The 12894-nt window shown below is 33.8% G+C and overlaps 2 protein-coding genes across 2 annotated transcripts; both read left to right on the top strand.

Moving 5' to 3' along the window:
• Positions 1-267: 267 nt before the first annotated feature.
• On the top strand, positions 268-1056 carry LOC145635188 (germin-like protein subfamily 1 member 17). Its single transcript, XM_081686474.1, has 2 exons — positions 268-391; positions 512-1056. The coding sequence occupies exons 1-2, from the start codon at positions 268-270 to the stop codon at positions 1054-1056; spliced, it is 669 nt and encodes a 222-aa protein (XP_081542600.1).
• Positions 1057-7001: 5945 nt separating this feature from the next.
• On the top strand, positions 7002-7947 carry LOC145635187 (germin-like protein). The gene is made up of 2 exons (XM_081686473.1): positions 7002-7125; positions 7403-7947. Exons 1-2 carry the CDS (start codon positions 7002-7004, stop codon positions 7945-7947), a joined length of 669 nt encoding a protein of 222 aa, XP_081542599.1.
• The last annotated feature ends 4947 nt before the right edge of the window (positions 7948-12894 follow it).

Raw genomic sequence — 12894 nt, 5'->3', positions numbered from 1 at the left:
ACTATATTCCATGATCTGACTATGTCAATAATGCAAGACTGACGAGGTCATTACCTGCTAAGTAAAAAATTAAACCACTAAATAACTACCCTCATTGAAAATCAAAACAATTAAAAAAGAATTTTCATGATAATTAATGACCAATTCTATGCACGTCTTTGAACTATAAAAGGATCAATTAGCATGCAAGAAGATTATAACTTGCACTTGTAATAATACTCACATACATTATTGAGTGTAACATACCAATTTCATAAAAACCTTAAGATGGAAGCTCGTTATTTTCTTGTGTACCTTACTTTCTTAGCCATGTCTTCCTACATGGCCTATGCGACTGATCCTACTCAGCTACAAGACTTTTGTGTTGCGGTAAATGACCCAAATAATGAATGTATGTTTTTTTTTTTGTCCAATTTAATAACAAACCTTGTGAATTTATTTAATTTTAATTTCGATTTGTACTTTATTTTTAAAATTGATGCTAACTAAGGAGTATTTATTAAATTTGCAGTGTTTGTGAATGGATTGTTATGTAAGAATCCAATGGATGCTAAACCCGAGGATTTCTTTAAGGATGGGCTAGACAAGCCAGGGGACACTAACAATAGGGTACAATCCGCTGTTACACTAGTCTCTGCATTACAACTTCCAGGGCTCAACACCCTCGGCATCTCATTGGCTAGGATTGACTATGCGCCTTACGGCCTTAACCCTCCTCACACACATCCTCGTGCAAGTGAAATCCTTACAGTCATTGAAGGAACTCTCTATGTAGGCTTTGTAACTTCCAACCTTGCAAACGGCGATAACAAGTTGTTCACTAAGGTGCTTAACAAAGGTGATGTGTTTGTTTTTCCACAAGGCCTCATTCATTTTCAATTCAATATTGGAAAATACCCTGCTATTGCTATTGCTGGATTAAGCAGCCAAAACCCTGGTACGGTCACCATTGCTAACGCCGTTTTCGGGGCTGATCCACCTATCAATGTTGATGTACTAAGCAAGGCCTTCCAGCTAGATGCACACATAGTGAAGATGCTTCAGTCGAAATTTTGAACAAGCCCTTATTCCGTATGATTAATGAGTACTATAATAGTTATACAATAATAACCAAGTGATCTATATGGTCTTACTTGGTTTATCAACGTTACTTCTTCATGTTCTAAATATATCCTAGTAATCCTACATTCTTCCTACTATATTGTACGAGCGCGCTAATACACACATGTACCTTGTTATGTCATTATTGAAATTTGATGGACTGAAGATTCTAGCTTACGTTATAGTTCCACTATTTTTTTTATTTTTTTTAAAATTATGTTTTATGTTAAAGGGAAAAAAATAAATAATAAAAAATAAAAATAAAAAAATTCGTAAAAATAATTGCAATTCAACAATCAAGTGAAGAGAATATATTTGACAAATGAAATAGGATAATGTAAAAACTAATTTTGGGTAATGAAAATATATTGGGGAGATTGTACAAGCACTAATACAGTAATACATACTCCCTCCATTATTCTGAGTTAATTTCACTCAGTTATTGTAGCTTTGAAACTTAGGGATCGTTTGGTTGTATCATTTAGAATAAGTTGGAATGGAGTTAGAATCCCTTCCATCTATTTTTTTTTTTTTTTTTTGGTTGAGTTTTTTAGTAATGGAATCTCATATGCAAGGTGTTTCGGGGTATTTTTACCCCCTTTTTTATAGACAAATGAGAGGCCAACAAGTGGCCTGATTATAAGCCAAAACGTGGCATCCTGCTCAGCTAAATAAAGGCCAATAAGAGCATGACACGTGGCCTAAAGAGAGATATCAGAAAATGAAGGGCTCAAAGCCCATTAAGGAAACATGTCTAGCATGAAGGAAACCCTAATACACGTGTCAACCACGTATAGGGCAGCCAATCTTCCTAGGTTATGAAACCCTAGGAGCATGATCTCCCACTTCCCTATAAATACCCCATCATTTCATGATGAAAGGGGAGAACACACAATTCCCAAAGGCACAATGCCCAAAATATGCTCTCACTTCTCTCTACTTTCTCTCTCTAAAATTCCGTTTTCCGGTCACTAACTTGATCGTCGGAGGCGGATCTCCGGTAAACCGGAGTTCCGTTGTTTTGCAGGTGTTCGGGCAGTACGAGTGTTGCATCCCGGATCTGTCTCCCGCGGGAATCCATACCCCCCTTTCGGGTTATCCAAAAAATGCCCGAAACATTTGGTGCCGTCTGTGGGGAGGCACATCTGGAATGACACTTAGCCATAATCGAACACCTTTTCATGAAGTAGAACTCTTCCGTACAAATGTAACCCATTGTGAGGGCAAAATTGTAATTCTTTTAGAATGTCGTCAGTCTTAAGAGAATGAGATGAACTCTTGTATGAAGGATAAGACTTGGGCGGCACTAAAACCCAAAGTCATGATCATTATTATGATTATCAAAAAAAAAATCATCAAGCTACATTGTTGGATGTGTGCTTGCGACCTAGTCAAACAACTAGTCAAATGGATGAGCAAAAGCAAGAAGCTCGTGGACACGAGCATAGCTACTCGTACAGGGCAGCCAAACACCCTGTACGAGCCAAAATTGAAAAGCTTGCTTATACAAGCATAGCTACTCGTACGGGGCAGCCAAGCAGTCTGTACGAGCCAAAATCGAAAAGCTTGTTTATACAAGCATAGCTACTCGTACAGGGCAGCCAAGCACCCTGTACGAGCCAAAATTGAAAAGCTTGCTTACACAAGCATAACTACTCATACAGGCCGAGTAGAATGCCAATCAGGGGCACCCTTAGCTAGATTACTCGGCCATGAAGACCACACGGTCGACTCATCCATCCGACCTTATAACGGGCGGACGGATGAACATCAGGACTTCCTACAAATCGCCCAAGGTATATTTTACCTAAATAAGGCAGGAACACTCCTAGGCGTACAAGCCCTTAGAAATTTGCAAGTTGAGAAAATACTTGAAATTTCATGAGTACGTTTGAGAGATAGCGTCAAAGGACAACTCAATACCATACAAAAAAAAAAAAGTATATACAAAAGTATATATAATAAAAAAAAAGTATATATTAAAAAATAAAAAAGTATATACAAAAGTATATATAAGAAAAATAATAATAATAATAATATATATATATATATATATATATATATATATATATATATATATATATATATATATATATAAGCCGAATGGCCAATTTTTGAATAAAAAAAAGGAAGCTTGACCGAGCAGCCTAATAGATGGCCGAAGTCAAAGGCAATCCATGCCCTTCAAAACATAGGTGCTCGGCCTTAACTTAGAAGAAAGTATGAGGTTGGCCGAGTACACTAGCAATTACTCCAAGCGTCCATGTGTTCGAGCTGCCCATTCGAGTGAAATGGGTAAGCTCACCCTCACAAGCAATGATGGTCGGCCAACCAGAGCTGGGTGTCCGGGTTGCCATCATGCAAAGCCCCATGTTTCATATTTTATACGGCCAAGAGCAGCTGAATTGAGCTGGATGAATGAAAATGCGAAGTTCACCCCTGCAAGTATAGCAACTCGGCCACGCAAAGGCAACCTGGCCAAGCGAATGCAAACAACAAACAGCAGGTTGTTCAAGCTGCCAAGAGGCCGACTAAAACCACGAAGATGGTCCTTGTAAGCATAGATGGTCGGACTGTACCAAGTTGGGTGTCCGACCTGACTTTGGGCATGAGACCATGATATGAATTTTAAGTGAACAAGTGGCCAAAGCATCATGTTCCTATTTCCACACGGCCGTGGTCATCAACCTGGCGGAGCAAAAATAAAAACCTTGCTAGCAAGGGCATAGGTGCCGAGCTGCTTGAAGCATGACCGACCATCATTTTTGCCGGGTGAAATGCTAAAGCTTGCCTTTGCAAGCATAGCAGCCCGGCACTCACTTTTTATGAACTTAGCTGCTCGGTGTTTTGGCCGAGCTCCATGCGAGAAACACCCCTCCTTCACATTGAAATGGCTGAGTGAATAGCCGCCAGTGGCCGAGTTGCCATATAATGATTTTAGCTATGCTCTAAGCATGAGCATCATTATGCTTATATAATATTATAATAATGAAAATAATATTATTAGATTATTATCATTATTATTACAATGTGATGAGTGGCAGTTGTTTAGTAAGCCATAAAGAGCAGTTGTCTGAGCAAAGTTGTCCGAATTGCCTTTCAAAGAACCACCATGTTCTTAAATCTAAGCGGCCAACTAACAATCTATCCGAGTTTCCATGTCCGAGTGAAAAGGGAAAGCATGCCCTTTAATGCATAGCAGGTCGGCCCTTTGCTAAGTGTCCGACCTGCCTTTTAGCAAGGAACCTTCCTTGCACTTTAATGCGGCCAAGCCACCTGGCCGAGCTGCCCAAGAGGCCGAGTAAAAGCTTGAAGATGGTCCTTGCGAGAATAGGTGGTCGGACGAGAGCCGAGTTGGGCGTCCGACCTGCCTTTGAGCAAAGGATTTTCTAATGAATTTCAGGCGGACAGCTAAAATAGAAGCTCGTCCTTCATGTACTTGACGACGAAGAAAATCGTCAAAAATAAGGGAAATGATTTCTACTAGTCGGAATCACGGTGTCAGAACGCTTAATAAAATACCTTTTCGGAAATGGAAATGGGCCAATAAGTCAAACACACCGCTATGCCGTGACTGATAGGCTTTTTTAGCCATCCGAGTTCGTTTAGGGCCCGAAAATGGCCTTCAAACATTTTTCAAGACAAAAAAGATGAAAAGAGTGAATGGTGGCCGAGTAAGAAGGCAGAATATGCTCTCCTCTGCATAGCAAGTCGGCCGATAGAGCATTACCAACTCTCATCAAGATTTTCTTGATTATTCTCTCTCTCTCTCTTTTCTAAACTAGCCTTTTCTCAAATACAAAATTCCGCATTCGCAAGATCTTGAAACACCTAGCCATATTCGAAGTTGCCTTCGCCCTAGACGTGAAAGAAAGAGGTACGAGGCATCAAAGTAAGTACTTTAATGGTTTTTATTGATATTATGATGTAGAAATCATGTTTATATTGTTATTATGATATTCCTAGTATCATGTTTAGGGAAAAGGTTATAATATCAAATATGCTTATTATGATTCCTGCGATGCTTCCTATGTTCTTCCTAATATTTATAATTGTTAGTATCATGTTAGGGTTAAAGATTTGATTTTTATTGCTTAGTGACATGCTAGGGTTTGTTATTAATCATGACTAGGATCTTGCTATTATTATGCTTTAATATTAACATGAACATGATTATGATTATAATTGTTATAATTTATGATGATCATGAATATTATTATTATTATTATTTTGATGATATTATTGCTATAATTATTGTTATTATGATTATTATAATGATTGATTATTATTATGTTGCTTGATATTATATATTGTTATTGCTTGATCACGCCTTTTTATGCATGTTTAAAGGGAATTTGGTATTTGTAATCACGCTTAATAAGATAATTAATAATCTTGTTTAGGGTTAATGTGATTATAATTCAAGTGATCGCCAATAATAGATTTATTTGTGCATTATATTCAACCAACATAGATAAACAGGTTTAGGGTTAATCCTATTGATTGTATGTTAGTCAGAAAGCGCACATGAATACAATCAGAATAAAGTAGAGGCCTATTATTAGGGCAGGTTCAATCTCTTTTAGGTTGGATTTGTACCTTCATCCCCGAACCCTATTTGGTTCAAGACCTTATGGAGTTGACGATCTCTTGGATCGTTAAGGGGTGTAACCTTCATCCTATGAACGGTTTACAAGTTCCTAAAACTTGTTGGTGACTCTTTTGCTCTATCTTCTTCCCTTTTGGACGCCACCGTACTTTAGTGTATGACCATAGTGGGGTTTAAGCATGAAATTAACGCTTGAAATCTATTCCCTACACCTAGCCACCACGAACCCCAGCCAACCCACGAACTCCAGCCACCACGAAACCCACCAACCCACGAAACCCACCGAGCCCGACCCCCACGAACCCCGATCTCAACCACGAAACTGGGAAAGGGAGGTGGGGAAAGGGGAGGTAGGGGTGGTGAAGTGGTGTCTGATGCGGTGGACGGTGGTGGGGTTTTTTTTTTAATTGCAAAAATTAAAGTTGTACCAATCAGAAGGTAACACGTGGCAAGTCACCTTCTCAAATAAAATATCAATTTCACAAACCGGTAAAAGGCTTATTTTGAGAAGATGGGGGTCAAATGTGGGATTATTCTAGGAATTTGAAAAGGTGGAATTGTTTTGAGCAGAAATAACAAAGCTGGGATTATTAGCTTCCAATTTGCTAAAAAAAAAAATCCAATTAAAACTCAAAGGTAGTAGTTAGAAAATCATGCATCTTAATTGTACATAGTTTAACCAACAAGAGTTGACTCAAGTGGTAAGCAACTTGATGTCGTTTAAGGGAGGTCTTGGTTTCAAGCCTCATCGAATGCGAAATTCTCTTGTTGGGAGACACATCCACCATAAGCCAAGTGTGTAACCCAGCTTGGATCCAAATGTAATCGGAGTTAAGGTTCAGCGAACCAAGTGGGCCAATCTCAGTCGTACATATTTTATATTGTACTTATCTGTTTTTTCGCATTTATCAAAACATCCTATGTCGCGTACTCTTGCTATTCGGATATTGCATTATTAAGACGTCCTACTCAATCTGATCAACCTAATCTTACAACATTTTGATTTAGTTGTTTAAATAAAGTTAAGTTACATGACCATGTCAAAAATGCAAGACTGACGTAGTCACTACCTGCCAAGTAAAAAATTAGACCATTAACTAACTACCCTCATTAAAAATCTATACAATTGAAAAAAGAAAGTTTCGTGAATAAGACACACCATAGCGTACTGACCCCAACCTCGACTATAAAAGGGATCCTTTAGCATGCAAGAAGGTTATAACTTGCATACTTTGTAATACTCACATACATTATTCAGTGTAACATACCAATTTTGCAAGAAAAAAAAAAAATGGAAGCTCGTTATTTTCTTGTTTACCTTACTTTCTTAGCCATGTCTTCTTACATGGCCTACGCGACAGATCCTACTCAGCTACAAGACTTCTGTGTTGCGGTGAATGACCCAAATAATCAATGTATGTATGATTTTTGCCCAATTTAATTTCAAATGTATAAGCATTAAAATAAATCTTGAAAACTGTATAAAATTAGGAATTCATGACAAAAACACGAGTAGATCAGTGTAAATAGTGCGTTTGTCATGATTTTCTAATTTTAAACAATTTTCAAGAGTGTTTTTAATGCTTATATGTAGCCCTAATAACTATATATAATATTTTCCTTTATTTTATTTACGATTTATACTTTACTTTGGAAATTGATGCTAATTAAGAGTTTTTAATAAATTTGCAGTGTTTGTGAATGGATTGCTTTGCAAGAATCCAATGGATGCTAAACCCGAGGATTTCTTTAAGGATGGGCTAGATAAGCCCGGGAACACTAGCAATAGGGTACAATCCGCTGTTACACTAGTCTCTGCATTACAACTTTCAGGGCTCAACACCCTTGGTATCTCATTGGCTAGGATTGACTACGCACCTTACGGCCTAAACCCTCCTCACACACATCCTCGTGCAAGTGAAATCCTTACAGTCATTGAAGGAACCCTCTATGTAGGCTTTGTAACTTCCAACCTTGCTAACGGCGATAACAAGTTATTCGCTAAGGTGCTTAACAAAGGTGATGTGTTTGTTTTTCCACAAGGCCTCATTCGTTTTCAATTCAATATTGGAAAATATCCTGCCATTGCTATTGCTGGATTAAGCAGCCAAAACCCTGGCACGGTGACCATTGCTAACGCCGTTTTCGGGGCTGATCCACCTATCAATGTTGATGTACTCAGCAAAGCCTTCCAGCTAGATGCACACATAGTGAAGATGCTCCAGTCGAAATTTTAAATTAGCCTTTAATTGATTATGCCACGATTTTGAAGTATTATTTCATACAATAAAGAACCTAGTGATCGTTATGGTTGTCTTGTTCTAAATACACATCCTACTATATATATGAGTGCGTGCTAATACATTCACACGTTCGTTGTACTTGTCGTTTTTGAATGTTATGGAACAATGATCAATTATATATACTTTACAATGGACTTTGAATAATATACAATACATTTTATTAAGTTATACTTCCTCTGTTTTTTTTTATTCTTGTAGCACGGTTGATTTCATGCTAATTATCAATGCAATATATTGAACACCAATATTTTTAATTATCAATATGAATAAAATACATACCATAGATTTGATATTATAAAAGTGTAAATCAAGGGGAATTGGATAAGATTATACTATGTATGTCAACCTCTTCTATAAAAGAACTCAATCTTATATAAGAAAAAAATTCAACCGTTTATTAGTTTTGATCTAACCATCTGATCATTTAGTAATGTCATTTCTGTAATATTGAAACTTGTTTACTATTTTTTTTTTAAAATATTAAGGGCCTGTTCCGATTGACTGAACTCAGCTGAACTGAACTGAACTGGACTTATTAATTAGTGATTTTTAACTACGGATTAGTGATCTTTGATTATTTATTGATTATTTATTACTATACATATGTGTATATACAAATGTACATATTAAAATATTTATTATTATTATTGTTGTTATTATTATTATTATTTTTTTATGATTATTATTATTATTATTTATTGATTATTATTATTAGTATTATTATTTCAATTATTATTGTTATTATTATTGTTATTATTATTATTATTATTTATTGATTATTATTATTATTATTATTATTTATTACTTATTTATTATTATTATTATTATTATTATTATTATTATTATTATTATTGTTGTTGTTGTTGTTGTTGTTGTTGTTGTTGTTGTTGTTGTTGTTGTTGTTGTTGTTGTTGTTGTTGTTGTTGTTGTTGTTAATTATTATTATTATTATTATTATTATTATTATTATTATTATTATTATTATTATTATTATTATTATTATTATTGTTGTTGTTGTTGTTGTTGTTGTTAATTAATATTATTATTATAATTATTATTATTATTATTATTATTATTATTATTATTATTATTATTGTTGTTGTTGTTGTTGTTGTTGTTGTTGTTGTTGTTTTTGTTGTTTTTGTTGTTGTTGTCGTTGTAATAAGAGCTTAAAATAATGATATTTGGCTTTATATCATTAGCAATATCATTAGACATAAATTAAGAGCTGAACTGAATTTCAACGGAAGAGAACATGCCCTAAACCTATGTGAGATTCGAACATAATAAGCAAAAAAATTTAGAACATAAAAATAGTTTAGAATATAGAAAAAAAACTTAGAACATAAGCTGAATATTAAATTTTGAACATAGGCTGAAAATCAAATTTAGAACATAGGAAAATATTTAGAACATAGAAAAAAAATATAAAACATAAGAATAATCTAAAATATAGGAAAATTTTAGAACATAAGCTGAAAAGTAAATTTAGAACATAGGAAAGAAGTGCAGTATTAATTTAATTCCAAAATATATCAACTCTTGTGCAGTTGTACGTATATAATTAGAGTTAGACCGATGCACATTTTATTCCCTTTTGTACCCTACAAATCTATGGATCACTAGATTGAACTCATTGAAGTGGTGAAGGCGTTGTTTGGAACAAATAATGTTATATGTCCAAAAAAAAAAAGGTTAATTTTTAAATTACCACCCAAAAATGTAGCCATTTTCGAATTAACCACTCGTTTAATTTTTTTATTTTAAATTAACACCCCTTAAAGTAAATAAATGCTCAGATTACCACCCATTTCAAAAATCTATTTCAAAAATCCGGTGGATTTTCCGTCTGTGGGTCCCACTTAACGCTTATTTTGACCCTTTTGACTGATTTTTTCCCCGATTATTCTCTTTAAAACAAGCTCTCCTAACTTCAATTCACATTTCCTTCACCAAATTCTACCAAATTTCATTATAATTGGGGTAGAATTTGGTGAAGGAAATGTGTTAGAAGTTATGAGAGCGTTTTTAAAGAGAAAACTCGGGGAAAAAAAATCAGTAAAAGGGTCAAAATAAGCGTTAGGTGGAGCCCACAGACGGAAAATCCACCGGATTTTTTAAATGGGTGGTAATCTGAGCATTTATTTAATTTAAGGGGTGGTAATTTAAAATAAAAAATTAAACGGGTGATTAGTTCGAAAATGGTTACATTTTTGGGTGGTAATTTAAAAATTTTCCACAAAAAATCGAATAATGTTATTGATTCAAATAAAGTAGATGATAAACAATATACTCGTATATTTTCATACTATAATCAAATCATTAGTCATCATAAAACATTTACAAATGAAAGATGATGTATGAATTTAACAAACACATAACAACTCAAATTAAATAATAGAGGAGTTCCCTTCATTAAAAAGACATTATTTAGGACATATTCGGTATATCATAGATGTGAAGGTAGCTGTTAGCTGTCAACAAGGTGTAGCTGTGAAGATCAGTGGCGAAACCAGGAATTTGAAATAGGGGTGACACTAGAAATTACCAAATAAAAAAAATTCCTAATAACTTGAGCCTCAAACTATTTTTAAGCTAATTATAACACATGTAGTTAGCTAGCATAAATCAAATTAATTTTTTTAACACAATGTATTGTGTTATCATTCAAAAGTAACTACAAAATCTAAACAACAATTAATTTCCCGGGCCCATGAGGTTTTTACGGATAAAGTATATACTCCATACTAGTTACAAAGTATCGAATACTCAATATGACAATCAAATTAATAAATAATAGTCAAAGTAATATAGAGTAAATAGTAATATTTATCAAAATACTCATGTTAATTATGAAATATTGGAAGTCATTTTAATATATATACGTAAATGTCAAGAATGGAAGGGAAAAAAAGCACCGATAATTTAAAAAATAAAACAAAGATATATACGTAAATGTCAAGAAGCTAAGGCAGGAAAGGGAAAAAAATCATAGATAATTTTAAAAAGAAAACAAATACTAGAGGCACAAAAGGGAAAAATAATGTCAAAAAGGGAAGAGAAAAAAAAAAAGCATGGATAGTTTTTAAAAAATCCAAAGACTAAAAAAAACATTGATAAAAAAGAAAAATAAATACTAAAGCCACAAAAGGGGAAAATGAATGTAAAAATTGATAAATTATTTTTTACAAAAACAAAGACTTAAGGCAAAAAAAAAAGGGTAAATGAATGGAGAGAGATTCGAACCCTAACCAACCAACATATAGCAAATTAATTGCACTCCTTTGTTACCATTGCAGCAACTTACCTATCATCAATCAACACTATATACTAAAAGACACACCAGCGATGACACGTGTTATCTCCTGGTGTGTCCTTAATTATTTTTTTCCTTTTAAAAAATATTTTAATTAAGGAAACAAATCATTTACAAAAATCATTTTTTTTTGTACATATTCCATATTGACACGTAATACTTATTACATTTAAAATAAAAGATTTATTCACAAATCTTTCTAAAAAAAATTGGACAATATATACCAAAAATCAATATTTTAAAATAATTAGTGACCTATTTTACAATAAAGATTTTTTGTCTACTTTGTTTCAGTTGTGTATTGGAAGCTACAATTAAAATTGCAAATATCAAATTAACATATCACATACTTTTATTATTTCTTGACTAAATTATGATTATAATATTTCTCAATCAATAATAAAAAAAAAAAAAATCATTGTGCATGGCACGGGATCTAACCTATTTCTTGAAATAAAATGCAGTGTAAAATATATATACCTTACATTAAAACAGGTTATTTTATAGAAAAGTTTTTTTTTTAAGGGAGAGGCACGTGCCCCCCCCCAGGTCCCAACGTGGGTCCGCCAGTGGTGAAGATAGCTAATTTAGGTATGAGTGTTCGGTAAAGTAGCGGTTGACTAGTAACATATAAAATCAATATTTCATATTTAAAAATATAGATTAAATTTTCATCAGCTACATCAAAAGCTATCTCTACTTTCAAAGGGCGTGTTCGGCAAAATATAGATGTGAAGGTAGTTGTAGCTGTGGAGGTAACTGTTAGCGGTGTAGGTAGATGATATTACAGTACACTATGGTCCATGGGATATCTATATTACTAGCTAGAATATATTTTCCCCGTTTTCCTTTAAACGTAACATACCTGTGGACACGCACTTTAAGAAAGAGATTAATTAATGTATCTTAACGTATCAAAATAATTTTTATTACCTAACCTGTATCTAATGTTGGTGTTGAAATTATCAAGGAGTGGTGATATTTGTACCAGTTGGCATGTAAATAGTAGCTATACGACAAAAGAGTGGTGAATTTTTTTTCCCTAGTGATACAATATTTGTACCACTGTTACCTATAATAGCTATAAATAGTAATACTAAAATAGCTTATACTCTAGTAGTACATTAAAAATTCCACTGTAAGTATAATGGTACATTTAAAATACCATTAGCTATAAATAAAAAAAAATAAAAAAATAAAAACGAAATAAATTTACCAATTAACCCTCCTATATGCATCCTAAACATATATAAGTAGGAGTTATGTGCCTAGTTACACTCCTATCATTACACCAATGAGGAGCTCGTTATTATATTTAAACAATGCAGTTTTATTGAAAAAGAAAACAAGAACATACACTACTTAAACAGAGTAAAAAATTATTATACTTTAGAAATTAATTGACCATTTTTTACGTATAAAAATTAACTTTTTGAAAATTCTGGAGAGAAAACGATTGGTGAGGCACGGTCCAAGACCGGACTGGACCGAAAATTAGAATTTTAAGCATTGAAGACCGGGCCGATTAAGATAGGATCAAACCTGGAGCGGACCGAAAGAATAGG

This window comes from Chenopodium album, chromosome 6 (assembly GCF_948465745.1).
Source record: "Chenopodium album chromosome 6, dcCheAlbu1.1, whole genome shotgun sequence".
Taxonomy (NCBI): Eukaryota; Viridiplantae; Streptophyta; class Magnoliopsida; order Caryophyllales; family Amaranthaceae; genus Chenopodium; species Chenopodium album.
Note: the sequence above shows the minus strand (reverse complement) of the source record. Positions and strands in the feature narration are given on the sequence as shown.

Bases quoted from the DNA above. Each gene is read 5' to 3' on its own strand.
- LOC145635188 (XM_081686474.1), top strand. From the start codon at position 268: ATGGAAGCTCGTTATTTTCTTGTGTACCTTACTTTCTTAGCCATGTCT. The intron at 392-511 runs GTATGTTTTTTT...TTAAATTTGCAG, and splicing joins AAATGACCCAAATAATGAAT to TGTTTGTGAATGGATTGTTA.
- LOC145635187 (XM_081686473.1), top strand. From the start codon at position 7,002: ATGGAAGCTCGTTATTTTCTTGTTTACCTTACTTTCTTAGCCATGTCT. The intron at 7,126-7,402 runs GTATGTATGATT...ATAAATTTGCAG, and splicing joins GAATGACCCAAATAATCAAT to TGTTTGTGAATGGATTGCTT.